Source organism: Haliotis cracherodii, unplaced genomic scaffold, assembly GCF_022045235.1.
Source record: "Haliotis cracherodii isolate W230 unplaced genomic scaffold, xgHalCrac1.p SCAF_4, whole genome shotgun sequence".
Taxonomy (NCBI): Eukaryota; Metazoa; Mollusca; class Gastropoda; order Lepetellida; family Haliotidae; genus Haliotis; species Haliotis cracherodii.
The window spans coordinates 40,110,071-40,137,648 of record NW_027266297.1 but is presented as its reverse complement, the minus strand read 5'-3'; the positions used below and the strand labels follow the sequence as shown (position 1 = coordinate 40,137,648).

General features: G+C 39.1%; 1 protein-coding gene across 3 annotated transcripts in view; it reads left to right on the top strand.

Annotated features, from left to right (window-relative positions):
• The window catches only part of LOC139480061 (tyrosine-protein kinase Yes-like), a 65,198-nt gene extending 38,607 nt beyond the window's left edge, over nt 1-26,591 (top strand). For all 3 annotated transcript variants that reach the window (XM_071263040.1, XM_071263041.1, XM_071263042.1), the window contains exons 3-11: nt 9,084-9,186; nt 12,886-12,981; nt 13,232-13,335; nt 14,190-14,339; nt 15,021-15,185; nt 15,971-16,230; nt 17,814-17,967; nt 18,856-18,987; nt 20,038-26,591. In XM_071263040.1, coding sequence (XP_071119141.1) covers nt 9,084-9,186; nt 12,886-12,981; nt 13,232-13,335; nt 14,190-14,339; nt 15,021-15,185; nt 15,971-16,230; nt 17,814-17,967; nt 18,856-18,987; nt 20,038-20,240 — 1,367 coding nt within the window. In that variant the 3' untranslated portion in view covers nt 20,241-26,591. The remainder of the gene's footprint in view (nt 1-9,083; nt 9,187-12,885; nt 12,982-13,231; nt 13,336-14,189; nt 14,340-15,020; nt 15,186-15,970; nt 16,231-17,813; nt 17,968-18,855; nt 18,988-20,037) is intronic.
• Nucleotides 26,592-27,578: the final 987 nt, after the last annotated feature.

The following is a 27,578-nucleotide window of genomic DNA, read 5'->3' as shown; positions in this document are numbered from 1 at the left end:
TCGGTCAGATATCGCACGATATGTTGTGATTAGCATTTCAAGTTCACTACTAAAAATAGTCGCTACAAACATGTGTCTACAGCTAGATTTTCCTTTAGAACTTGCTCTAAAATATTTATTGGAAGTTTCAATGCGAATTGATGTAAATATGCGTATCGCGATACACATTGTATCATGTCCTATGTATAGTGATACATATCGTATTGTGACCTTGTTGTATCGTTTCACCTATAAGTGGTACTGATGGTTCGCTGTGGCCCGGGGCCCTGTTCCTCAAAGCGATCATAGTGTTACGACTGTCGTGAATCTATGTTAAAGTATGGAGTTACGATCGTCATAGCCCTACGATCGCTTTGTGGAACAGCTCCCAGGGCCCCGTTCCACAAAGCGATCATAGTGTTACGACTGTCGTGAATCTATGTTAATGTATGGAGTTACGATCGTCATAGCCCTACCATCGCTTTGTGGAACAGCTCCCAGGGCCCCGTTCCACAAAGCGATCATAGTGTTACGACTGTCGTGAATCTATGTTAAAGTATGGAGTTACGATCGTCATAGCCCTACCATCGCTTTGTGGAACAGCTCCCAGGGCCCCGTTCCACAAAGCGATCATAGTGTTACGACTGTCGTGAATCTATGTTTAAGTATGGAGTTACGATCGTCATAGCCCTACCATCGCTTTGTGGAACAGCTCCCAGGGCCCCGTTCCACAAAGCGATCATAGTGTTACGACTGTCGTGAATCTATGTTTAAGTATGGAGTTACGATCGTCATAGCCCTACCATCGCTTTGTGGAACGGCTCCCAGGGCCCCGTTCCACAAAGCGATCTTTGATCATAAGCCTATGATAAAGTATGGGAGTTATGACCAACTTAGGACTAAGATCGCTTTGTGGAATGGGCCCCAGAACAGTCTCTCCACCTACAGCTCTGCCTCATGCCACGTCTGCTTGTTCTTGACTTAACACACTGGTTGTACAAAACCCAGGCGTACTCACTCAACCTATAAACATATCTGTGATGACCTGACGGCTGCCTCGCCATCCAACACTGTCAATGTTTAATTATCATGCAATGATATATAGGATAATCACTCTTTTATAGACACTACTACTCTGAAATAATATCTGTGTAGCGCCTGTATAAGGCCAGTGGTCTCGTCAGTGCAGGACATACATTGACTAGGGTTATACCGAGATGTTTCTGTATTGTTCACACATTCCTTTTTTATAGCTTACCAGCTGATAAAAGTGTTCATTTTCCTCCTGAATTGTTATAAATGACAACAAAAGTATCTAGACATAATATATGTATATCTGCTATATCAGAGCTATAGTTATGATAGCTGTGCCTGAGGAGAGAACACAAACCGTATTTGACGTAATAAGCCACCCCGCTCTAATAAGCGCCCACGACAGCATTTGCTAATATATAGGCTAGTGAACAATACCAATTAGCACTCCTTCCGATTGATCAATGTACACAAGACTTATTTATTCGCATAGTATACACACTCGTCAGCATAAACCACGAAATTTATCTTTCAACTCTGTTTTTTTTCACCAAAATAATATTCTAATAAGAGCCCCCTATTTCTAATTTTGAGAGTGCCCTAGGCGCTTATTACGACGAATACGGTATATGATTATGTGCAATTTCAGAAGTATGATTCCTGGGGAGTGATTAACTAAATTTAGTAGCCAAGTACTCATTGTAATTCATCTGTTCCTTATACAGCTGATAAGGAGATTGTTCTTTAGTATGATGAATATTTGGCCTGCTTTCCAGACACATTAGGAAAATAACACAAAATGACTCATGTGTCATTATATAAACGGATACAAATGCACTTTGTTTAGCAATATAAAGTTTAGCAGAGACTCCTGATTAGGTTGTGTGTGGATAATGATTTATTGGCAATTTACATGATACTCCAGAAACGTGAATACGTACATACACCTGAGACACAAGTGTCAAAAACATTGTGGTGTCACCCTGTGAAGTGACTTACCGAAGTGGTAAACGTCTGAGACCTGCATCACTTCGGGCTTTCCTCCCACATTAAGCTGACACGCCACGATATAACTGGAATACTGTTAAAAGCGGCGTTAAACACAACTCACTCACTCACTTACTCACTCATATGGTTTAATCAGTTAGTTTACAACATTCAGGATTTTCGATTGGAGTACTGTCTTTTATATATATGTCCCTAATCCTTATCATCGTTGAAGGTAGGGTTTCCAGTTTAATGTAGGTCACAATAACCCCACAAATGAAATGAGTACATGCAGTAGTGATCGAGACGCAAAAATACTTTTAGTTTAATCATGGATATATGACATGCTCTACATGTGCTTATGAGTCATCAGATATTAGAGGCAGGGGACTCAGCCTGGAGAGAGGAGGTCTCTATCAAGACAGGTCTCTTGAACAGGGAATGGGTTGACATGGTTGTCATCTCGTTCATTTAAATTTTGTCAGAATTACTGGCCTTTCCATACTCAACTTCATAAGGTTTGTTACCATTACTCTCCTAACATATTTAATGTTAAACATTTTAGGTCTTCAGCAACCCATGCTTGTCGTAAGAAGCGACTAATGGGATCGGGTGATTTATTCCGGGGTAGAAAAGGTCTTCAGCAGCCCATACTTGCCGTAAAAGGCGACTATGCTTGTCGTTAAAGGCGACTAACAGGATCGGGTGGTCAGACTCACTGACTTGGTTGATGCATGTCATCGTATCCCAATTGCGTGGTTAAATGCTCATGATGTCAATCACTGGATTTTCTGGTCAAGACTTGATTATTTACAGACCGCCGGCTCCAGCTACCTTATTCTTTCCCTAAAATCGAAATTGATTTGAGATTGTTTTTCATACTTTTTGTTGGATATGAATAACAGGTCATCATGTTTAAAGACGCTTGCCAACTACTGGACAATCACAGCTTAACAACTTCTAAAAAAATCAGATAGATTATTATGGCAATTGACAAATTATTGCAATTTATTGTGAAAACAAGATTGCTCTGCCAAAATCTTGATCAACTTGTCTGTCATGAGTTATTGTCCAGATCAAAGAAGCTCCAGTATTTTGTCTGTATTTTAAAGTTATCCTTTGGGAGAGTAGGCATTGAAATAATACTCCTGTATGTTGTCTTTACTCAGGTGGAAACAATGATTTGTTACCCTTGTTCAGCTCTACAATTACTGCAGCAAAATATACCCTAAGACAGGGGACAGCATTAGGTCCATCCCACTCGCCTGCTGTCCCGCTCTCTCACCCTCCAACAGGCCCACTCAACTACTCTCCCACTCTTGCACTGGTAAGCATGGTAAGGGGTGACCAACAGGATCGGGTGGTCAGGCTCACTGACTTGGATCATGCATGTCATCTTATCCCAGTTGCGTAGATCGATGCTCATGATGTCAATCCCTGGATTGTCTTGACCATTCTTGGTTATTTACAGATGCCATCCGATAGATCACTCATTCACTGGCCAACTCTCCCACTCATCCACTCTCCCACTCACCTACTTTCCCACTCTCCAACTCATCCCACTAGACCGCTCATCCACTGGACCACCAACCCACTCACCTACTGGACCACCAACCCACTCACCTACTTGCCCACTTACCCACTCACTCATCCCACTAGTCCACTCTCCCACTCGCTTACTGGACCACTCTCCCACTGACCCACTCACCTACTCTCCCATTCACTAATCCACTAACCCACGTGCCTAACGGACCACTCTCCCACTCACTAATCCACTAACCCACTTGCCTACTGGACCACTCTCCCACTGACCCACACACCTACTCTCCCACTCACTAATCCATTAACCCACTGGCCCACATGCCCACTCACCTACTGGACTACCAACTCACTCATCCCACTGGCCCACACTCACACTCACCCACTTTCATAGGTTAAGCTTCAGGTGTATTATATCTACATTCTGGGGCGGTCGGGTAGCCTAGTGGTTAAAGCGTTCGCTCATCACGTCAAAGACCTGGGTTTGATTCCTGACATGGGTACAATGTGTGAAGCCCATTTCTGGTGTCCCCCGCTGTGATATTGCTGAATATTGCTAAAAGCGGCATAAACCATACTCGCTTGCTCACTCATATCTACATTCTAGTGTGGTAAATACCCTGGAAACTAGGAATTCAGGTTATCATCAATACAAGCTGTTTTTCCTGATTATATGCTGTAAATGAGTATTCCACTTCCTTGTATCGAGTCGTGTTGTCCAGAACTTTGACTGTGGTGTTAAAACGGAAACACAATTGATAAGTGCATCGCTGATGATGTAGTCTCTGTTTCCTCCACAGGTGGATAACTATTTGAGCTGATATCGCTTTCTGTGTGTCTGGGGGAACTTTTCAATTTATCATGTTTATGAATTCAAAATATATATTTTTTCTACTTTATGTGTGCTGTTTATGAAATTACTTCATGTTCAGATTTATCTTGAGGCTTATTCTGGCCTTTCAAGGATAGGTCTCATTTAAGTGATGATAATTTTCATAATTTTTGCAACTGAATCAGTAGATGAGTGAGTGTCATCGTGAAGATTTAGGTTAGAATATATCTTCATCAGCTCATGCTTGTCGTAAAAGGCGACTAACAGGATCGAGTGGTTCAGGCTCGCTGACTTGGTTGATGCATGTCATTGTGTGCCACTTGCATAAGTTGATGTTCATGATGTCAATCACTGGATTGTCTGGTCCAGACTTTATTATTTACAGACCACAGTCATGTAACTGGAATATTGCTAAGTGCAGCGTTAAACAGTAAATAAACAGTATGTCAGCTGATTATCCTTTAAATAACCAAGTAAAAGATAATGCATTGGTAGGCGAGATGACACACAGTGGTACTCCAAAGCACGATCACACACTCAGACTTGTAAACATCCAGGTTAGAATAGGTCTTCAGCAACCCATGCTCGCCATAACAGACAACTAGCGGGATCGAGTTGCCAGGCTCGCTGACTTGGTTGATGCATGTAATCATATTGTAATTGCATAGATCGATGCTCATGATATCAATCACTGGATTGTCTGGTCCAGATTGTCTGTGTCACAATAGTGACGTGTGGGGTAGAACTTAGCTTGGCAAGGCTTACTTTGTTTTGTTTTTAGGGTTGCCCACTTCATGTTGGTTTACGAAACTGCTATGCTTTGCTTTCCATGCCTGTTATATAGGCAGTTTAGGTGTCGTGATGTTCAGTGTCCAAAATAGCTGCTGCTCGCTATCCTGTGCCTGGTAACATTTTTGGCGGGATAGGTGTATATATTTATTTCCACTCACTTACAGGAGACAAGAGTAACTGTTGTGATTACGAGGCTGTAAATGTGTAAAGTACAGATCGAGTAAAGTAAATTTGAAAAAAATGACCATCTGCTGTAACATGTATTTACAAATTCGGGCCTGCAATTTTCAAGCCCGTGTCTCCAACCAGCCTGGCTTTTTGGGAATAATAACTATTTTAGACACTAGTGATACAAGTTTCAGATAAGTATCCTGTCTCCCTGGAGCAAGTAGATATGTTGTCAGTCAGATCATAGAAGGCCTCATCTTTCTCTTATATTGGTACAGCCAGCCTTCTAGAAACTATCACCTCAAAAATATACTCGATTGAGGTAGTCTGTCCCGGAAGTTAATCAACAACTGTATGTAAGCTCCCCACAGCAGAGCTCTATATACTGGATAGATAATGAAGGTGTCAAGAGCTGGGGCGGAGCTTGCAATCACAACAGCAAAGGGAGGTCACACTATATTAGGGATGGGTATTGGAGGTTTAAAGTGCTTCACAATATTTTGCAATCCACAAGGCTGTATTGTGATATGTATCACGATATATTGTATAATTCTAAGTTTTTAATTTGAGAAGCAATCTGATACATTTAGGTATGAACTGAAGTTCATAAATGGAACAGGAACGAAAGAAAATGCTGGTTCCATATAATGTTTACTCATTCAAAAAGTACGCAGCCATCTTTGGGCCACGGATGCTCATTCCTGGGCTGCGAAGGCATTTGGCAAGTATACATTAAACACATGATCAAAATCCCATTTTGAAATCACCCGATATATTGAGCATGGAAAAATGATATTGTGATACGTATTGTGGAAAGAATGAACCTCAATGTACCGATATATTGGTGATACCTTACACTATATATAGATGAGCTGCCATGCACCACTTCTAAAGCTCCAGATATTATGAGCGCATCATTTGCTGCCACTAACAATCACCAGATATATATGAGCATGTCATGGCTCTTGTTTTCTCCTGGTAAGCTGTTCTACTGCCGTGAGCGTATGATGTTAGTTGATAAAAGATCCTACTCGTGAAGTTCTTGATGTAGTCATTATTACGGCATAGTTAGTCCACAAGAAGTGTTGTAAGTAGGGGTGGCTGAAAAGATTGATAATCGGAATTATTGTCGATTGGAAGAAATATTAACGATTATTGATATGAAATTGTTGTCATCGATGATAACTTACATAAACTATTTAATGAAATAAAAGTTTACATTTACCGAAACAGACTTGTTATTGTCAATCATGTCAATTGTCAAAGACTGTTTTCATTAAGCCTCAAATGTCCACAAAGTAATCTATGCATTAATGTGTGTTACTGCTCACCAGTGGTGTGAAATATGTTGATTTCTTGCCAGGCTTTCTTGCATATTAGCTTAATTTGTATCAAAATTTGTATCACATGGCATTGATTACAAACACCGATTTAGTGATGTTTACCTTGTCCTCCATTATTTCGCACCCACTAAATTGTAATTCAATTTTGTATTACTTAAGATTTTTATCAATCAGTGTGATACGATAATCGGGGAATCACTTTCCAAACTTGTCGTCCCTGCCGGTGTTTTCAGTATGCTATCAGCTCTGGTCTGACTCAGTCACTGGGAGCATTTCAATACCACTTCCTTCTCATTGAATCATAACATTTGAATTGTGCTGGTTTCATGTTGTGGAGGTCTGAATGTGTAAACGTTTATACCGTATTCGACGTAATAAGCGCCCTGCTCTAATAAGCGCCCATGGGGATATTTGCAAATATATTGGCTAGTGATTAATCCCAGTTAGCACTCCTTCTGACTGATCAATGTACACAAGACTTATTTATTCGTGTATAATATGCACTCGTGTGTTCTATGCACCCTTAATTATGGGCAGTTAAATTCTGGAAAAATATATTTGTCGTATATAAACATTTCAGGCTGTCAGCATAAACCACGAAATTTACGATCTTTCAACTCTGTATTTTTCACCTAAATAATATTCTATTAAGAGCCCCCTAGTTCTAACCTGAGAGCGCCCTGTCGAATACGGTACCCATAGACACAAAACATTTGTCCGGGGACTGACTTCAGAAAGGCTGATATGTATACTGTATATTGTGCCTCTGTAGACTGTGTGACGAGACTCTAACTAGAGGAGAATGATCACTTCCTGGTTTGCTCAGCCTGTCTACCCAATGTATTCAGATAACACAGCTACATTCCACTGTATAAACTGGGATCTGAATATCACCAAGCAGTTCGACACTGTCACACCCTGAAGTGAAGTGATGAATCTATTAATAAATACAGTGTGATATATCGCTGTTGATCCGTGATACCCCTATGTAATATTACAGTACTGTTATATATATAGGTGATAGGTGTTATCTAATATATATATTAGATAACACCTACCACTAGGCTTCTATGCATATTTCTTAACATGGCTGGCATGTATATATATATATATATATATATTAGATAACACCTATCACTAGGCTTCTATGCATATTTCTTAACATGGCTGGCATGTATATATATATATATATATATATTAGATAACACCTATCACTAGGCTTCTATGCATATTTCTTAACATGGCTGGCATGGATATGTTGCTATATCTATATCAAGGAAGTGATTGAGGTAGTTTATTAAATGAGCTAAAGAGTCTATTAGCTCCAATTATGAGGGAAAATGGTGAACTATTATGGTCTGGTCAGGGTTAGAAACACTATTTTCACTAGTCTGCAAACATCTGCAAGAGAGATGCCATCTACCTACTCATATGGTACAAGTGATAGTACACAAGGAAATGTCACTGGTCCTTCCTGAATGGTCTCAGAATATGGACTTACCGTATTCGACGTAAGCCCGTAGGCGCTCTCAAAATAAGTAATAGAGGGCTCTTATTGGAATAAAATTTTGGTGAAAAATAAACAGAGTTGAAAGATCGTAAATTTCTTAGTTTATGCTGACAGCCTGAAATGATACAAAAGAAAAGTCTGTGCGTATGGGACACGACAGATATATTTTTCCAGAATTTAATTGTCTATAATATGGGGTGCATATAACACACGAGTGTGTATTATACACGAGTAAATAAGTCTGGTGTACATTGATCAATTGGACTAGGTGCTAATTGGGATTGTTCACTAGCCAATATATTAGCAAATATCGCCGTGGGTGCTTATTAGAGCTGAGAGCTTATTACGTTGAATACCGTATGTCAATTTCAAACATTGTTGGTTCACTACCCCCAAATCTGTTTTAGTTTAATTTGAACATGTTATTTACCTGTAGGCAGTGTCAGAATATCATTTGATAATGTCAAATATTCACTATTGCTTTAGTTTGTAATAATTTAAAATAATAATATATAATAAAATATTTGTCAAGTTACTGCTGTTATGTTGGTATGGTCAGTAGCTCCAATGCCGTGACGTAGCATGAAAATGAAGAGATGCTTGTCAAAACCCAATGTTTTTAGGCACATATTTAAAACATGAGGATTCCCCTTTTTCAACACTCTGATGTTTTATGTTTTTTAATATGAAATGAGACAGGTGAGATGCATTATTATGTACAGAGAAGCTTGTCACTCAAGTATTTGCAATTGATTGATTTAGGAATTAATGTCCAATTATTGCTGTTCTATCAGTCGAGCTAAATAAGTTTATTGATAATTTTTGGACATATCAGAATAAGCAGGTGAGCTACAGAGCATCTGTCTGTATTTAGTACTTGACGTCCCCGCTGTTGTTGTAGGTGCCACAGCGAAGCTGTTGACAGCGCTGTACGACTATGAGGCCCGGTCTAATGATGACCTGTCGTTCAGGAAGGGGGACCAGATGGAGCTGCTTGATGACAGGTAGGGTTGGTGGGTGAATGAATGCTTGACAGCAGGTAGAATGAGTGAATGAATGCTTGATGGCATGTAGAGAGTGATTGAATGAGTGGCAACTGGTAGAGTTACTGACAGGTAAAGTGAGTGAATGTTTAACGACTGGTAGAGTGAGGGAATGTTTAACGACAGGTAGAGTGAGTGAATATTATGTATAACGACTGGTAGAGTGAGTCAATGTTTAACGACAGGTAGAATGAGTCAATGTTTACTGACAGGTAGTGTGAGTCAATGTTTAACAACTGGTAGAGTGAGGGAATGTTTAATGACAGGAAGAGTGAGTCAATGTTTAACGACAGGTAGAGTGAGTCAATGTTTAACGACAGGTAGAGTGAGTCAATGTTTATTGACAGGTAGAGTGAGTCAATGTTTAACGACAGGTAGAGTGAGTCAATGTTTAACAACAGGTAGAGTGAGTGAATGTTTAAAGATAGGTAGAGTGAGTGAATATTATGTTTAACGACTGGTAGAGTGAGTGAATGTTTAACAACAGGTAGAGTGAGTGAATGTTTAACGACTGGTAGAGTGAGTGAATGTTAACAACAGGTAGAGTGAGTGAATGTTTAACGACTGGTAGAGTGAGTGAATATTATGTTTAACAACTGGTAGAGTGAGTGAATGTTTAGCAACAATTAGAGTGAGTGAATGTTTAACGACTGGTAGAGTGAGTGAATATTATGTTTAACAACAGGTAGAGTGAGTGAATGTTTAACGACTGGTAGAGTGAGTGAATATTATGTTTAACGACTGGTAGAGTGAGTGAATGTCTAACAACAATTAGAGTGAGTGAATGTTTAACGACAGGTAGAGTGAGTGAATGTTTAACAACAGGTACAGCAAGTGAATGTTTAACAACAGGTAGAGTGAGTGAATGTTTAACGACTGGTAGAGTGAGTGAATGTTTAACGACAGGTAGAGTGAGTGAATGGGTGAACACTGGGTGACAGGTATAGTGAGTGAGTGAATGCTTGATGACACATAGAGTGAATGCTTGATGACAGGGATTGTGAGTGAGTGAGTGAATGCTTGATGACACATAGAGTGAATGAGGGAATGCTTGATGACAGGGAGTGTGAGTGAGTGATTGAGTGAGTGAATGCTTGATGACAGGGAGTGTGAGTGAGTGAGTGAGTGAATGCTTGATGACACGTAGAGTGAATGAGTGAATTCTTGATGACAGGGAGTGTGAGTGTGAATGCTTGATGACAGCGAGTGTGAATGAGAGAGGGAATGCTTGATGACAGGGAGTGTGAGTGAGTGAGTGAATGCTTGATGACAGCGAGTGTGAATGAGAGAGGGAATGCTTGATGACAGGGAGTGTGAGTGAGTGAGTGAATGCTTGATGACAGCGAGTGTGAATGAGAGAGGGAATGCTTCATGACAGGGAGTGTGAGTGAGTGAGTGAATGCTTGATGACAGGGAGTGTGAGTGAGTGAATGCTTGATGACAGCGAGTGTGAGTGAGTGAGGGAATGCTTGATGTGAGTGAGTGAGTGAATGCTTGATGACAGGTACATTCAGTAGCCGAAGGTCGTGAGACAATACATTCTAAGAACAATTGGCCATTATATCTTTTGGGCTAAAAAAGGAAATTTCAATATATGAACTCGATGAACTAATTAATGAACTAATGAATCAGTACTGACAGTGATTGGCTGCAGTTGATCTAACAATGTTCCGACTTCACATCCGGAGACTACTACGAGCAGTTCCTATAATACTCAACTCTCCACTGGGTATATCTATTGTTCCATGATTCATCACTCACACCACTTATGATCAATATATATTAATAAACCCAAAGGGAAAGTAACTGCAATGATTTAAGTTTATTGATAGCTGAAAATTAATGTAACTGCTCACATAACACTATCACTGGATTGTCTGGTCCAGACTGAGTTAGGCTTTAAACAACAAACAAACAAAAGACACTTAGCATGCTTAGTGCATGTCGACATAACTCTTAAGTTGCATTTCTATAAAAATTAGTTGAAGTGGTGATGTTTTAAATAGCTGAATGGAGCCCTGGTGGTTTAATTAAGTGGTTATTAGTATTTACACATTGTTTGACATCCTTCCTCTCTCCAGTCCTCATTCAGACATACTCTCAAAAAAGCTTACATGTAGTGCACTTCAAAGAAACAGACACTTCCTTGTCGAGTTTACACAAATTTCAAATAAGGAAGTAGTGATTGATTACATTTATTTTTGCGTATAACATGTTCTTGTAGCTACTAACAATACCAAGATTCCAGGGTAGAATAGGTCTTCAGCAACCCATACTTGCCGTAAAAGGTGACTATGCTTGTCGTAAAAGGCGACTAACGGGATCGGGTGGTCAGGCTCGCTGACTTTTTTTATACATGTCATCAATCCCAATTGCGTGGATCAATGCTCATGATGTCAATCACTTGATTGTCTGGTCCAGACTCGATTATGTTACAGACCGCTGTCATATAGCTGGAATATTGCTGAGTGCTGCGTTAAACAACAAACAAACAAACAAAAAAACAATAACAAAGATGGAATATCACGTTTGAATAAATGGGACTAGGAAGCCAGTGTAGGTGTTAGCTGTGGGTACTCACAGTCTGTGCCCAATATGTTTAAGTCCACGAGCCCAAACTTGGCTCTCAGCATTATTTTCTGTAGATTTTACTGTTATCTATCATGTGACATTTATGAGCTGATTTTACTAGACTGAACAGAATTTTACTAGACTCGGGCTCAGACTGTTGGTTTACAGTGCGACTACATCAAACGCAGTAGGTTTTTCTCCTAATGGAATACCATATTTGACGTAATAAGTGCCCAGGGGGCTCTCAAAATTAGAAATAGGGGGCTCTTATTAGAATATTATTTTGGTGATAAAAACTAGTTGAAAGACCGTAAATTTCGTGGTTTATGCTGACAGCCTGAAATGTTTATATACGACAGATATATTTTTCCAGGATTTAATTGGCCATAATTAAGAGACATGTAAGACACGAGTGTGTATTATACACGAATAAATAAGTCGTGCGTACATTGATCAATCGGAAGGGGAGCTAATTAGGATTGTTCACGAGCCAATATATTAGCAAATATCGCTATGGGCGCTTATTACGTCGAATACGGTATATAATTTTTATATGTGAGTAGAATTATCAGGATTAAAAACATAAGTCTGCTATTCTGAGACAGGTAAACTTCAGGAAGGACAAGTGGCAATTCCTTGTGTACCTCCTTTTTTTACCATTTAGTAGATCTATCCATAGCAGACAATTTTTGCAGACAGATGAAAATAAAAGTAATTTTCTAACCCTTATTTTTATTCATGATAAACAAAATAGTCAGCTTCCTTGGAGAGTTTAATGTGTTGAGTGTAGGTGTTATTTAACAGCACTTTGCTGGCAAAATAGCCATGATGGAAATAAAAAATGTATCCAATGTATTCATGTAAACTCAGGTCTTGGCGTATAAGCAAGCGCTGCTTGAATCCACTGACTGGGTTAATTATGATGTGAATGGAGCATGCTTTAGGGTGTGGATTTGGCTCATTATAAATATGCACATTGTTGTTGTTGTTGTTGTTGTTGTTGTTGTTGTTGTTCATTTTGGTTGGCTTCAATTACATGCTCCAAGGGTATGGTACATGCTTCAGTCCAGGCTGCATGATGTGTTTCAGTGATGGAGACTGGTGGCTGGCCAAGCATGAGAACGGTCAGGAGGGTTACGTCCCAAGCAACTACGTGGCCATGGAAAATACACTGGAGTCCCAAGAGTAAGTGCTGGATGAATTTTCCACTGTATACATGTATGTACCAAGCAATGCTATGGGGTATATTCTGATAACTGAGGAATACTATGGGACATATTCTGTTATTGAGGAACAGTATTGGACATATTCTGATATTGAGGAACACAATGGGACATATTCTGATACTAAGGAACACAATGAGACATATAGTCTGATATTTGGGAACACTCTGAGTAACACTGTGATGTTTTGATTGTGTGATTTTGTGTTTCAGATGGTTCTTTGGGAAGGTTACAAGGAAGGAAACGGAGCGTCAGCTGCTTCTTCCCGGGCTTCGCCCTGGAACTTTCCTCATCCGAGAAAGTGAAACATGCCCAGGTGAGCCCCTAGCATAGCTTTGTGAAGCCCCACCAAACCACTACCCCACCAAACCGTCATCCCACATGAGACCCCTATGGCGTAGCTTAGGGAAATCCTCCCAGGTGAGAGCCCTATACCAAAGACTAGTGAAATCCTCCCAGTTGAGAGCCCTTTAGCAAAGACTAGTGAAATCCTCCCAGTTGAAAGCCCTATAGCAAAGACTAGTGAAATCATCCCAGTTGAGAGCCCTATAGCAAAGACTAGTGAAATCATCCCAGTTGAGAGCCCTATAGCAAAGACTAGTGAAATCATCCCAGTTGAGAGCCCTATAGCAAAGACTAGTGAAATCCTCCCAGTTGAGAGCCCTATAGCAAAGACTAGTGAAATCCTCCCAGTTGAGAGCCCTATAGCAAAGACTAGTGAAATCATCCCAGTTGAGAGCCCTATAGCAAAGACTAGTGAAATCATCCCAGTTGAGAGCCCTTTAGCAAAGACTAGTGAAATCCTCCCAGTTGAGAGCCCTATAGCAAAGACTAGTGAAATCATCCCAGGTGAGACCCTTATAGCATAGCTTAGGGAAACCCTCCCAGGTGAGACCCCTAAGAGCAAAGACTAGTGAAATCATCCCACGGGAGAAGACCCTTATAGCATAGCTTAGCGAAACCCTCCCAGGTGAGACCCCTATGAGCAAAGACTAGTGAAATCATCCCATGGGAAACCCCTATAGTGTAACGTAGGGAAACTTGGCCAGGTAAATCCCGGCTTCACCCTCGAGCCTTACTCTCCTGCAACTCTCTTCCCATGGTTTTACACTCCAAACTTATCTATCCTACATGTGTGGGGAAGTAACTCCTTACTGTTGATCTCTACAGGTGCATTTGTGTTGTCTGTGCGAGACAATGACCAGACGAAGGGGGACTGCGTGAAGCACTACAAGGTGCGCAACATGGACAGCGGAGGCTGCTACATCACCCCGAGGAAGACCTTCACCAACCTGATAGAGATTGTCAACCACTACCATGGTAACAGCGGTTTGCTCTCATTTTGCTTGCACATAAAGGTAGCATAACCACTGTTGTCACAAGCATGGAGACCATGTAAGGTACAGGAAGTGATGGTCCCCAAGTGATATTTCAAATAAGAATTTAACAGGGACAGACTTGTTTCATGTGTTCATAGATTTCAGCCATGGGAGCCGTGCCAGTTTACACTTGTCAGAGGGGTACACAAAGTACCTGATCTAGACTACCAGTTGTCGGACTTTCATGTTTTGTTGTGATTTAAATTCAGCCCTTAACCAAGGTGAATGAGATATTTTGTGAGTGGAACAGTGTAAGTCAATAGTGATATTCATCTACGCCATTCTTAGGAATAGTGTATTGCTCTGTTGATAGAGAGATCTGTAAAAGACCTTGGTTAAATTTCGTGAATGTTGTTGGTCTCACCTTTGTGACTCGGTAGCTCTTACTTTGTGATGAGATAGTTCACTCTTGTATCATGTTCATCTGAGACCTCAGACAAGTTCCTACTGAAAAATTTGGAATGTTTGCTTGTGATAAACCTTTTGAAATCTTATTGTGCTGGGACAGAAGAAGATTGGGTCTTTAAATGAGAGATGTTGGCAAAGCATGTTGTGAGGAGATGTTCAGAGACACTGCTCCTACATGGCTGTCTGGCCTGACCCATCAGATTTGTCTTTACAGATAATTCGGACGGTCTCTGCCAGAAACTGACTGACTCATGTCCAAAACCAAAGCCTGTGATGGAGGACTTGTCCCGGGAAACCAAAGACACCTGGGAAATTCCTCGTGAATCTTTAACTCTCGCCAAACGTCTTGGTGCTGGTCAGTTTGGAGAAGTATGGAGAGGTGGGTATTGGGGGTCGGGATGGTGGGCGTCAGGGCCAAGTTGGTTCATTTTGTGTTTTGTCACTCACCGTTGTGATTGAACTTGTGATTAGAATGAGTTGAATATATAATTATGTTTCCCGTACAAGCAAGTGATGAATGGTTGATTATATAATTATGTTTCTGTTCAAGTAAGTGGATGAATGGTTGAATTATGTTTCAATACAAATAGGTGGATGAATGGTTGAATTATGTTTCTGTACATGTAAGTGGATGAATGGTTGAATTATGTTTCTGTACATGTAAGTGGATGAATGGTTGAATTATGTTTCTGTACATGTAAGTGGATGAATGGTTGAATTATGTTTCTGTACATGTAAGTGGATGAATGGTTGAATTATGTTTCTGTACATGTAAGTGGATGAATGGTTGACTATATAATGATGTTTATGTACAGGTAAGTGATGAATGGTGTAATTATACCCCCGTTTACGAAGTAAATCGTGGGTATATAGCGTTCCGTTCGTCCGTCCATCCGTCCGAGCTTTCGTACCGCCCATAACTTTTTAACCATGCACCCTAGCTTGCTACACACATTTACCACAATGAGTACTTGTGCCTTTTGCTAGTTTGAAGATTCTGAACTATTTATTTTGACACTGGAACTAAATCTTAGTTTTTAAAACATTGAAGTTAAAATCAGTTAGAAATATGTGAGCTTTGCTCACTTCTTTCTTGTTTTTTTCCTTTAAGCATGGTAAAAGTAAGTGATGAATGGTTGAGTATATGATTATGTTTCTGTACAGGTAAATGGATGAACTCGACCGATGTTGCCATTAAGACCCTGAAGACAGGGACAATGACATCGGAAGCTTTCCTGGCTGAGGCCGCCATCATGAAGATGTGCAAGCATGACAAGCTGGTGCGCCTGTATGCTGTGTGCACCAAGGAGGAGCCCATCTACATCGTCACCGAGCTCATGAGCAACGGTGCTCTGCTGGAGTATCTGCGAGAAGGTGACGGCAAGACCATGGATATGATGCATCTTATAGACATGGCGGCACAGGTGAGGAGAACCTTCATTTTACTGGAAGAGAATATATGGATGTCAACTTTTTTATTATGAGGAACACAACGTTTCGGAGTCCATGATTGATGAAGGTGTAAGCATATGAATGATTCATTCACCTGATGAGGGAGTAAGCATATACTCTGAAACCTTGTCTTTCTCATAGTAAAGAAGTTGACATCCATATATTCTCTTCTTTATGTATATCACTTCTAAATGCCTTTCAAAGAGACCCATGAAGATTCCGGGGTAGAATAGGTCTTCAGCAACCCATACTTGCCGTAAAAGGCGACTATGCTTGTCGTAAAAGGCGACTTACGGGATCGGATGGTCAGGCTCGCTGACTTGGTTGATACATGTTATCGCGTCTAATTGCGTGGATCGATGCTCTTGATGTCAATCACTGGATTGTCTGGTCCAGTCTCGATTATTTTACAGACGAAGTAAGACGAGTTCTATGGATGAACAACTTCTTTATTACAATTAGTGCGACGTTTCGGTGTAGATCCTAACACCTTTATCAAGCAATAGATGAGGTGTAGGATCTACACCGAAACGTCGCACTAATTGTAATAAAGAAGTTGTTCATCCATAGAACTCGTCTTACTTCATCACTCCAACTTCTAAATGCCACTTAAAGAAGTTATTTTACAGACCTGCGTCATTTAGCTGGAATATTTCTGAGTGCGGCTAGATAACAAACAAACATCAAAGACTTTCATTTTACTGATTATATATTACTCAAGAAAGGTTAAGGACCACCTGATTCTTTCATATTACTATGGTTACTCTGTCTAGTCATGGCATGCGGATTCTTTCATATTACTATAGTTACTCTGTCTAGTCATGGCATGCCGATTCTTTCATATTACTATAGTTACTCTGTCTAGTCATGGCATGCCAATTCTTTCATATTACTATAGTCACTCTGTCTAGTCATGGCATGCCGATTCTTTCATATTACTATAGTTACTCAGTCTAGTCATGGCATGCCGATTCTTTCATATTACTATAGTTACTTTGTCATGTCATGGCATGCTGATTCTTTCATATAACTATAGTTACAGATTAACTATGCTGATATGAAAGAATCGCGTGGTCCTTAATTTTTTTTAGTAGTGTATCTATCGAACTTGTGCTGGGTGCATGGGTCACCTACTTTTTGTAGAAAATAGATTGACTGGTGAACTGGGGCGTGGTATACAGCATGGATACTTATTGCCTCATAAAAGTTTTTGTAATCTTGATCTGCACCTTAGATGGTCGGTCCAGAAAGTGATAATGGTGGATGTTACATTTTTGTCATACTCCAAGGTTTTCAGGGTTAACCTATTGTTGGCATAATTCTTGGGTGGTGTTTGCATTCATTAGAATAAGAACAAATATATTTCAAATTTGATATATTTTCATTGGAGTCAGTGGAATATATAAACCAATAAGAAAGTTATGCCTAAGCTTTTGTTTTTGTTTCAGATTTAAAATATGTATGTTGGTGAAAACTTATGCTGTTGTAAACCTTTGTTTGGGCAGTAGAGCTAGACTAGGTTTTTAACACTGATCGGTGTCTTCTGTATATTCAGATTGCCAATGGTATGGCGTTCCTGGAAAGGATGAAATTCATTCATCGAGATCTGGCTGCCAGAAACATCCTGGTGGGAGACAACAACATCTGCAAGGTCGCCGACTTTGGCCTGGCCAAGGTCATTGAGGATGACGAATACAATCCGAAACAAGGTGAGAAGAGACTTCATAAAACACCAAGGACTAATATGTACACAGACCAACATATGATATTGTTGGTTCATCGAAGTGCACCATATTCAGTAATTGTAGTCAGTTTTTTTTTATATGCAGCAAAAGAATAAGATACGGCTTAGTTTACGAGAAATTACACACGATAATCTTAATCTCTGCATATAAAACAATGCCTTTGAGAGCAGGAAATACATTTTAAATGGTAAATCATCATGTCTAGTGATGTTTATATCAAATTTCATACTTTTATTGACCAAGTTTGTTATAGATCTATCTGCTTATTCACCTGAAAGGATACGATGTGTTGTTTTTTTGAAAGCGCATGTTATAAACTCTGAAATGTGCAACATAGATTGTGTTAGGTAGGCGGAGCATGTACTGTTTTGTTGGTCATCTACCACCTACGATTCGACCTTCGTTAAACCGCTGATCATCTATAACGCTCATCAATTATTTGGACCCCGAAGGTAGCGTTGTAGCGAGGGATCACTGTACATAAGTTTCTGGCACACGGACCAACTCATCATTGCAACCTTGAATTAAGTAGTTAATAAAAAATGTCATGAAATAAATAATAATAAGATAAATTTACCCAGTTCCTTCTTATCCTTAGTTCAGGTCATGTTGGACTGGGACGAGTCCAAATTTAGACGCAGGTCCTCGCCCCTATTACCTGACCCTACCTGGGTACCCACTGTAGGTAACAAGAGTTGTGTCCAATTGGGAATTGTTTTACTGCAGCCCTGGAGCTGACTCTGTATGGAGCACAGATGCAGTCAGTGGTACTTTGCTCTATCATGCTAGTGAAGACATGTATAAGAGTGCCATTATTTGAATGAAAGACTAAAATGTGTTCATTGTGCACAGGAGCTAAATTCCCCATCAAGTGGACTGCCCCGGAAGCAGCACTCTACGGCAAGTTCACAATAAAGTCAGATGTGTGGTCATATGGTATACTACTGATGGAACTCATCACGCGAGGACAAGTGCCTTACCCTGGTGAGTTGTCTCCCCTTATTCCATACTCTGAAGTTGTATCAGCCAATCACTGCTTGCACTAAAGTTTTCTCCCCTGTGTCTTGTATCAACCAATCGCTGCTTGTACTAATGTTGTCTCCCCTCTGTCTTGTATCAACCAATCCCTGCTTGCACTAAAGTTTTCTCCCCTGTGTCTTGTATCAACCAATCGCTGCATGTACTAATGTTGTCTCCCCTCTGTCTTGTATCAACCAATCACTGCTTGCACTAAAGTTGTCTCCCCTGTGTCTTGTATCAACCAATCGCTGCTTGCACTAAAGTTGTCTCCCCTCTGTCTTGTATCAAGCAATCACTGCTTGCACTAAAGTTGTCGCCCCTCTGTCTTGTATCAACCAATCACTGCTTGCACTAAAGTTGTCTCCCCTCTGTCTTGTATCAACCAATTACTGCTTGCACTAAAGTTGCCTTCCCTCTGTCTTGTGTCAACCGATCACTGCTTGCACTAAAGTTGCCTTCCCTCTGTCTTGTATCAGCCAATCACTGCATACACTAAAGTTGTCTCCCTTGTGCCTTGTATCAGCCAATCACTGCATACACTAAAGTTGTCTCCCTTGTGCCTTGTATCAGCCAATCACTGCATACACTAAAGATGTCTCCCTTGTGCCTTGTATCAGCCAATCACTGCATACACTAAAGTTGTCTCCCTTGTGCCTTGTATCAGCCAATCACTGCATACACTAAAGCTGTCTCCCTTGTGTGTTGTATCAGCCAATCACTGCATACACTAAAGTTGTCTCTCTTGTGTCTTGTGTCAGCCAATCACTGCATGCACTAAAGTTGTCTACTAAAGTAAACAGCAATAAACAGTTTTAATTGTAAAAGTACAGCTAACCTGCTTCAGTGGCAGAGAAATTAGTGATGTCATAACGGTGAAAGTAACCATAACATCACAGTGATCTGTAAATTTCATTGCAGCTATACTCCAAGGAGAACTTGCCTGATCTCACCCAAGCAATATTACCAGTGAAGGCAAGATTTGGATGATAAAAAAAAATGCCTCCTCTATTTCAGGTATGAGCAACCGTGATGTACTGGACCAGGTGGAGAAGGGCTACCGCATGCCGAGACCGCGACAGTGCCCTGAAGGAGCATATGACACCATGTTAAAATGCTGGGACAAGAAGGCTGACAATAGACCCACATTCGAGTATCTCTTCACATACTTTGACGATTTCTTCATCTCGTCAGAGGGAAGCTATAAGGAGACAGATTAAAGACACATCCTCTTAGGATGTCTGCTATTCAACCATTAGTGCTTCGTTGATGTTAAACAAAACCTGGCACTGAAGACATTGTGTTTGTTATGCCATGCGTCAAAGATGCTGGTGTATTTGACAAAACATGTTTTGTTTTTTATCCCATTACTGTAACAGTATATGTGGGATCTTTGTCATTTTTATAATGAAATCATACAAGGATCATCCTGTTCAAAAAGAGACTATGTCTTTACTAACACAACAAGTGAAGTGACATATTGGATTTTGCGAATTTCCTGTAACTTACAGTTATATTAATTCCTGGGATAATAAGTTGTGTGACATTCTAAACTTATTTATTTGTAAATTTGAATATTTTGGAATCGATTGGCGCTTTTCAATTATGTCTTCCTGTTACAACACGAACGTGTCTCTAAATCTTGCCATGGATGAGTTTTGTACCACAGTTGTCTCAAGGTAGGACTTGTATTCACGACAGGAACAAACTCCTGGAACATTGTTTTGTTTTGCAAAACTGATGCAATGCCATTTTGTCACGTTAGAAAGTTGACATGAAGATTACAGGTCAAGGGCCACTTGCCGTGTGCCATGCCTATGACCATGTCAATACTGTTGGGAACTTGGGAGAAGATTATGTTTAGAATGACCATGATATATCCTGAACATTTTTTTAAATATTATTTATCAACATTGTATATGCAGAAAGCTGAAGATATTTTTACAAGGAAGGTATGGAAACCTATGGAGTTTTAGGATATCAGATGGTGAATATCAGCACAAAGTTTGAGATAGTTTATTTACTGTTGTATCATGTATATTTCGAGTGTATTCGGTCAGACATTTTAGTTCATATTTCAACTTACTTGATAATTACAGGTATTTTTTGTTGATTTATCATGTTTATGTTTACACCTGCTTGATGTATACAAACCAGTCAACTCTTCTAGCTTGTATAAACTTCTCACCTATTTTCACGGAATGGTTTTCTGTCTTTTCAAGTATTACCACAAGCTTTCAGTACTTTGTGCAATTCATTATGTTTGTTGAGATTTGATAGTAAGTGATGACTTCATTTTTTCAAATTATCATTTGACAATGTCCATTTTTGTTGTGTAAATCTGATTTCAAGCAGGCTCTGATTTAGATTCGAACATTTTGAAAAAGTTGTCTATGGATGGATGTTGCATTTTGCAGCATAAAACAGCCTACACTCATTCCTTAAAGGAAGGAAGGCATGAAATTGTCGTTTCACATTTCTATTTGATGAATAACGCCAACTCTCAGTTCAACTTCAGCAACTTAATGTATCTGCGAATCACCATGAAGTGTACGTCTTTTTAGGATCCACCATAGTGCTTGGCGATAAGGGAGATAACTTCCCAAATCACTAATATGCATGCCACTAGAAATTACACTAATGTCTTTTTAGGCCAATGGAGATGAAGGATAGTGAAGTCACAAAACTGAAAATGATTTTGAATATTATGAACCATGTGAGACCTCTTACTGTGCTTTATGTAAAATATGGGAGAGATTTCAAAGGATATACAGGTGCTTTTTGATAGAAATGAAGCAAGCCTTATTTCAGATGTGGTTGTGGCCTTTACTTTCTCAGGTATGGCGCAAGAACTTCTAACATTTTCAGCCTGTGTTGCAAGATGGGACAATTATTGACTCTGAATGTGATGATTTTATGAGATTGGATTGTACAGAAACAAATTGAGTTTTGTCGGTACCAAATATTTGCCATACTCGCTAACTATTGAAGCAGTCAATATTCATTGTGCTGTTTCTGAAAAAACCCTGTCTTAATAGAAAATGATGCAATTGTTCATGTTGTATGCAATTAGAAGTTTTAAACTTCATGTACACTTACGATCTTTGGTAGATCGCTACAGGTTTTATTAATAATGACACGTTAACAATACCAGGAGTGAAATTATTAATTCATAATTTAAATTGCATATTTATGAATTTAAAAAAATATATTTTTGAATTACTAAATCAAAAGTAACACTATAGTTCAAGTTCAAGTATTTTAAGTGTCATTGAACTCTTTACATCTGATCTATCAAATACTTTATTTTGAAGAGAAATATGATTATTATGTCCTACCATTGTACTGTTTTTTAAGTATTTCTTCAAAGCGGAGCTATTTTGAGGATTAGCTAAGATCATTTGGTAGTAAATTGTCTGTGGTTTTAATCATCTTCAAATTTCATATAGCTGTGGCCACTTTATGTGTACATTGTGAATTTATGCTAATTTTTAATGTACCATATATATTTATGTTTTATCAAGTAACCTATATTTTAGAAGCACATTGTTTTTAAACGGGTATAAGTCCCAAACTACTTAAACAACCACAAACTCTAGCATTCCCGCTTACAGTTTCCAGCTGTAGTCACGTACGGATCAATCACATCTTTATAGATCTTTTATTTTGACAGACAGTTGTATGTTTACATTTTGTTGCCACTGTTTGATGATATCATTATTCCCCTTTGTAGCCAATCCAGTCAACCTGAAACAACCGAAGGGGTGGTCGGGTAGCCTAGTGGTTAAAGCGTTCGCTCGTCACACCGAAGACCCGGGTTCGATTCCCGACATGGGTACAATGTAACATGTAACATAGGTAAACAACATGTTAATTCATTTTATTTCTGTTTGGGATAAAACAAAATCATCTTCAACAGCTTACGTACCATTCTTATACACATAAGCAGAAAATAGAAGTTGTTATTTTATTGCACCCATTTGCAAAATACATCATTGCAACTTATCCTTTTCATAGATGTGTTTTGATTGTGTCAAGTGCCTAGCTATATTTGAAAGCAGTTGAGCAGTTATTTTTTAGGCATTGACCAACCTTTCTATGATATCTGATTCCCGACATGGGTACAATGTGTGAAGCCCATTTCTGGTGTCCCCTGCCGTGATATTACTGGAATATTGCTTTTTATTGCTGAAAGAGGCGTAAAACCATACTCACTCACTCACTCGCTCTTGGCAAGCTTGTAAAGATTTTGTCATTGTAAGTGAAGCAATAAATTTAGTGCTCATCATTGATAAACTTTAATTGTAATTGTCTGTAACAATTGTTTAAGGTGCCTGAAATAATTTTGAAATATAATTTTATATAATTTATGAGAAAATTGATATATGATCTGATGTGTATGAAATTTGTCATATTTTTCCATACATCGAAACAGCATTCTTATACTACAAGGACTGGGATGGGTAACTCAGTAACTCAGGTTGGGGGTGGGAGAGAGAGAGAGTGTTGGGGTGTACCAACACATCTACCCTGACCTGTGGTTAGTCACTTGATATAATGTTTATTGACATTAGCAATGAAACTAATATTGCTAATATTCAAATCCTTTCTGACTATGCAATTATTTATTCAGACTTTTATATGTTGCCACATATAGGGCTGGATAGTAGGGTATCGATGAGGGTACAAAAGAGTCACATTTTTCGGTTTGAGTAAAGTGCAATTTTTGTCAAAATAATTTTGTTTGTCCAACAAAGAATACATTTAGGGTTTAGTCAGTCATAGAAATACATGTCAAGAATAATAGAGTTACCTGCCCTTGTCATTATAGAAACCAAGCTCCTCACAGCGATAGTACGTTCCCGGAGCTCTCTATACTATCGCTGCCACCAGTCAAAACTCCCCACTGTGAATAGGTGGCCACAACCATGCTTGGAGTTGAACTCGCAACCGAATGACCGTTATGTTTACAAACAAGTGACAACTGTTGTGACACCGTATACACTTATCGCTGCTAAATTACTTTCTTCGTTTGTCAATTTGAATTTCTGTTTCATTAAAACTATCATGTTATTGATATAGTAAGAATGTAAGGGAGAAAGAAGTTGGTTTAATTTTCCGTTAGTCTGCAATCTCGAACTAATCTGATTATCAAAACAACAAAGTAAATTCGTCTGGAAAACATGGTCAGTCGTAAACCTTTTCAAATTGAAATATGATGGCATTCCCAAAGACATAAACAAAAGTTACTACATATGGGGTTTGAGGGCAAATTTCAAGATTCTTGTAATGGCCGTGCCCACACTGGTGGCAGCATGTTACGGAGAGTGTAACGAAGGTGTCACGCGCTGGGAAGGAGCTTGGTTAGAAACTGACATGGTGCAAATGAGAAATGTAGACTTTATTTGGGAAATGTAGACTTTATTTGGGCTCATAACAGAAGGACCCTAACTAGCATGAATCAATGAGTGATGGTGTAAGTGGAGGTCGAAGCGATTTCTGAAGTACCATCAGTACGACTCTTAAGATTCAAGTCTACAGTGTAATACAGATACCATCAACCCTAGGACCTGGGTGCCATTGTACAAAGGGATCTCAGCGCTAAGGCAATCATAACTCCCATCTTTAAGGAAGGCCTAAGATCATCGTAGCGCTAAGGTTGTTTTATACAGTGGCACTCTGGCCCTGTTCCACAAAGCAATTTTAGCAGTAAGACAATTGTAACTCCTATACTTTAACATAGACTTACGACAATCATAACGCTAAGATCAGGGCCCTTTCCCCCAAAGCAGTGTTAGGACTTCACTTCATGTTATGGTATGGGCATTATGGTGGTCATGAAGCTAAGATAGTTTTGAGGAGCGAGTTAACAAACTCAGGTTGTTTGTATCTGTAGGTTGTCATTTGGTCGTAGTATTGACTATTGGGGTCACAAATGGGTTTGTAACAACTTCCTACCAGTATTCCCTATCTCCAACTGTTCCTTCTGGACTGTATGTACTCAAGCAGCATTGATATGTCAGTTATATTTCACTGAAACGAGAAACCTTAATTTATTACATGAACTTACTGGGTCCGATTGTTATTGGGGCATAAATGGGTCAGTTTATAAGGTGGGTTTATTTGGGTCCAATTATTATAAAGCATGTTTTTTAAATTTTTGTTTTACGTATCTACTTATACCAATTTTACAAATGTGCCATCATAATTTTGAGTCCCTTTTTTTCCCCCCATCAAATCTGTCAACTATTTTGTTTTAATTAGATGAAGAGAAGTTTTCTTTGACTTAATTCATTGAAAAAATGTGTTTGATTTTGTTCTTTTCTATTTTGCCTTTTCAACAATTTGTATTTAGAGATTACTTTTTAGACTGCCGAAGGTTTGGGAACAGATTATCTGTAAACCAAGTGATTAAAACAAAATGACCTAAGGACTCAAATGGTCCAATTATAAAAAGGGCTCAATTAGTGGGGTTATAAGAAAGGGATTAACAGGGAGTGGCGTGTTAATATACAGTCATGACTAAATGCGGTATAAGCACATCTGCTGGGTCACCAAGATACACAGTTTCTACTCCAGCAACACATATATATAGGGCAGAGAACAAACTGCTTGTGTTTTTCTGTTACATTTCTGTACATAGTTGCCTCTGACAATGAAGTGAAGTTCTTTCCATCAGTGTGAAGAACTTAAGAGAACACTGTTAATATTCTTGATCTATTCCTGTCATTATCAATAAAGGCTTAGACGAGGAAAATATCTTTTTCTGTTACCTAATATGATTTTGAAACCTACAAAAAATAAAAATAACTAAGTGTCAGACTTTGATTCTGTTTGAGTCTTAATTTATCAACTGCAACTTGGACAGTAATATTGTACTCTGAATCATGTTGTAAATATCATCTTTTAATATAAATACAAACATCTACCCAACAAGAGAGGGTATGGGCAGAGCAGATATCTTTTACGATGGCCTGGTAAATACTGTCTTTATTCCACATCAATGACAGGAATTATTGTGGACGAATGCATGTTGACAGTGTTCTTTCAATTACCATTGAAATTTTGCTTGTAATGGATCATCTTGCCAAGGAAAGGTAGTAAACTGACTGTAAGAGTCCAGTTTCCACATGGAAACTGAGCTTTTGTGGTCAGTTGGCTCCCTTGTTTCGGGAAGATGGTAATGGACTGGCGTGCGTAAGGCTGACATTGATGAACCAGGTGGTCAGCCAAGGGTGTACAATTTACAAGATTGTCATCCAGAACTCTGTAGTGTGGTTTCTTATGCTCAAACTACCTTGTACATATAATATATCTTTCCAGGTTCCACCACAGACAATGATAAATGTCAATGTAATGTTTTTTTAATATACAAGTATTTGTCTTTTTAATTTTGCTTTGTTAATTTTATAGATTATTTGCCTGTAATCAGAATTGTTGACGTTTTTTATAATGATTTATGCGTTTTTCTACAGATAACAATCTATTACATGTCTATGATGCATGACTACGTTTTGATACCTTGTACATATCTCAAATTCATCCTCAGTCTAAATAAATACAAAAACAATGGAATTTGGTTGGGTTTTTTATTTGAATAATTTTATTGCAGGAAAATGCTCATTAAAGAAATAAATTGTTTGATACTCCTTGGAGGCGTTGAGGTAGCCTGGTATTTAAGTATTCATTTGTCATGCCGAGGACACAGTTCGATTCCCCACATGGATACAATGTGTGAAGCCCATTTCTGGTGTCCCCTGCTGTGATAATGCTGAAGTTTGCTAAAGCGGCGTAAAACCATACTCCCTCTCTCTCACTTCTCCATTTGTTGTTTGGAAAGTGACCATGCCATATTGTTACATGATCGGTTTGCCTGTGCAATATTATGTAATCCTGAAATCTAGAATCGATTCATTGATATCATCAGTAACCTGTCCCAGTGAGTCTCTTACCTAAAGTATGGTCGGAAATGCTTTTTGCCTGTTATTACAGACTCTTGTTATTGAAATAATGAGAAACTACCGATTGACCTACCTGTGGTTTGAAGTATTTCAGTCTCAAGGAGTCGTATCGACAAGAAATATGCGCACGTGACTCCGTTATAGTGATAATAACGTAGTCTTCATAAAACATCTAATCCACACACAAAAATTATTTGGAGAAAATTCTAGATGTGCATCTTCTAAAATGACAAAATGAAGCTGCGTTTGTTTTGTAAACACTGCTCCCATAAGCAGGTTACATTACACTTGTATAGCCATAGCCATGGTATACGACTTATCGAGGAAATGTATACAAGTTCTGTTTACTTTAGAGAGATAGAAGGAAACCTTTATTAATTTAGACAGGGTGAATTACCGAACTGCCCAAGCTATGGGCTTTTCAATTCATACGATCAAGTCAACGGTATGATAAATAAATCAAAACAGGTATAGGGTTGGTCTCAAAAACAAAACCAGGACGTAAAAGGATTTTAGACAGCTTTGTTACAGGGGCATTAATGGTATGGGTATAGTGTGCAAGCTTTATGAGCAGAAGGTAACTCTGACTTGTAGTAG